This window comes from Momordica charantia, assembly GCF_013281855.1.
Source record: "Momordica charantia cultivar OHB3-1 chromosome 6 unlocalized genomic scaffold, Mcharantia_2.0 BLBB01000006.1, whole genome shotgun sequence".
NCBI classification, from domain to species: domain Eukaryota; kingdom Viridiplantae; phylum Streptophyta; class Magnoliopsida; order Cucurbitales; family Cucurbitaceae; genus Momordica; species Momordica charantia.
Window position 1 is genome coordinate 23,519,038 of NW_028275164.1, and position 2,569 is coordinate 23,521,606.

The window sequence follows — 2,569 nt, forward strand, 5'->3', positions numbered from 1 at the left end:
TCTAAGTTTCTTAAAAGTATGATCGGACAATTTATTTTTAGCATCAATTGTGAGGAGGAAAACCATTGGGCAATAATGAATTGAGAAATTCTTCTTGATAGTAATTATGTGTGTCATCAATTGCCTCGTCAAAACTCATGAACTCTTCTATGTTTCCAGGAAATAGGCGAATCATTTTATCGTTGATCTCATCAAAAGAATCCCTCTATTTGTTATATATTCAGCTGACATTGCATTTTGTGGGACAGGATAAACAATATTCAGTAATTTTAATACTTAATCTTCATGACCTTCATTTATAATGGCAATATCTTTTTGTAGGTGAACATAGTCTTCAATTATTGATGGTTCAGTTCCATTCCCAATCTTTAATAAATACTCTGCAAATTGGTAGTCATTCTGAGCTCGCATATTTTTTTTCAACTGTAATTTTTCCATTTGCTCCAAAGGTATGACTTTACCAAGCTTTCATGAACGGTTTGTTGTCATATCGCCCGTGGGACAACAGGAAGTACTTGTCGGAAATCCCCTCCAAAGACAACAACCTTTCCACCAAATGGTTTTGAATTTTCCATTATATCTCAAAATGTTCTATCAACAGCTTCTATTGTTACCTTTTTTGCCACAGGTGTTTCATCCCAAATAATGAGTTTTGCTTGTCTAACTAACTCTGCCCTATTAGTCTGCTTAGAAATATTGCATATAGATGATTCATTTGCTTGTAGTGGTATATTAAATCTAGAATGAGCGATTCGTCCTCCTGGCATTATCGAAGCAGCAACACCTGATGTTGCTGTTGCAATTGCTATCATGTTTCTTGATCTTACATTTGCTAGCAATGAACGATATAAAAAAAATTTCCTTGTTCCTCCTGGCCCATCGACGAAAAATACGCCACTTTTATTATTATCGATTCTATCCATTATTATATCAAATGCAATTTTTTGTTCTTCATTCAACTTTGATAATGCTTCAATATCTTCATCTGGGACCTCAACTGATTGCTCATCGAATACATCTTTCATATACTTTCTATTACCATCATATGACTTATCTTTGATTTCTGGTAAATCATACATGGTAATTTCTTTGCCCATGGACTCCAAGAATAATTTTATATCTCGTAAAGTACGCTGCATTTGATAATCCAAATTTTCTGGGTCTTCTTTTTTATAATCTTCTGATAATACTTGAAAATAATCCTCCCATAATTTCCTCACATCCACAGGTTCACAGTATACTAATAATGTTGCAAAAAGTCTTCGAAAAGAATACGACATCTCAAATGATACTGCTTCATTCAAACAGTCCAGCACACTTTGGTCGGACTCTAAAAGTCTTTTTTCTTATGCAGCCCCTTAAAACGTCGACATTCTTTTTCCATTTACAATCAATAAGTACTCAAATGATGTCGGCCCCCTAACATGGTTTAGTAGTAAACGCAAGTAATATCTTTCTTCTTCTCTTGGATTTGCTCCTACGATGCGTGATATAACCACTCCTTTTTTCCTTTCGTTCCACATTCGTAGTTGTTTATCCCATACATAATGTTCACGAAATTCTTTGTATAAAAAATTACAGGCAGTCTCATATTTGTGACACATGTTAAAGAACTCTGTTTTCATAGTCTTAGAGACATGATCCCAATGAATTAGTTTCTTCAAATTCTGATTCCCAATAAGAAACACACTGCATATTTGGAAGGTGAAGTTGTAAGTTTATCACTGGAAGAGATATTTCATTCAATCTAAAATCATAAATTCTCCGTAAGGCCTCTTGCGCAGATACCCATCTTGCATCTTGGTAATCTCTTATTTCATCAATACTTTTATGATCACTATCATGCGATATATAAACTGCCGCCTTATCATGTCCTTTGTAAATATATTTTTGTACAAATATTTAACAGCTTTCAACCTTGAACATATTTCTACATTAATGTGACAGTTGTATCTAAAAGTAGGTACAGATTATAAGGGACCACCCATCGATTATCAAAAGTCTTCTTCCTTAGCGTTACCTTAAAATTTTTGAAATTTAATATTAATTGAAATATATTATTTGAATATTAATTTTACTAACTTAATTACTACCCTAAGCAATATATTATCAACAATTAAACTTAAAATTATAAATAAATTTTATAATTATAAATACCTGGTTTCCATTGTCTGTCCTCCTATATATTGGGTATGCATCCTTTCCTTGAAGTGTCTTTTCAGAAAACTGTAATGAAACATACATTTTCCATTGATCATGTGAGGACATTTTTTATTATCTTCACCACAAGGTCCATGGAGTATGTGCTTCATAATAACATTGTGGAGAGCAGGATTTGCTTGGCTTTCTGGAATTTCTGCCTGGACATAGTTGTCATATTGGTCAGCATTGGTGATCTTGTAACCATTTTTCAATATTACCAACATATGCATGTGTGGAAGACCTCGCTTTTGAAATTCAATTACATATACAAAAGCCGCCACTTTTCCAAAAATTTATTTGTGTAGAATTTGGTCTTTTAAGTCCATTAATTTCCTCTAAAAACCCTTGTAGTCAGATCTGGTCTATC

The 2,569-nt window shown here is 33.2% G+C and overlaps 1 protein-coding gene across 1 annotated transcript; it reads right to left on the reverse strand.

The window, feature by feature from the left end:
- Nucleotides 1–581: 581 nt before the first annotated feature.
- Nucleotides 582–1,097, reverse strand: LOC148210983 (uncharacterized). Its single transcript, XM_088125263.1, has one exon. It carries the CDS (start codon nt 1,095–1,097, stop codon nt 582–584), a length of 516 nt encoding a protein of 171 aa, XP_087981389.1.
- Between the last annotated feature and the right edge of the window lie 1,472 nt (nt 1,098–2,569).

What these genes read in the sequence shown, in the direction of transcription:
- LOC148210983 (XM_088125263.1), bottom strand. Translation starts at nt 1,097, where the DNA reads ATGGGCAAAGAAATTACCATGTATGATTTACCAGAAATCAAAGATAAG.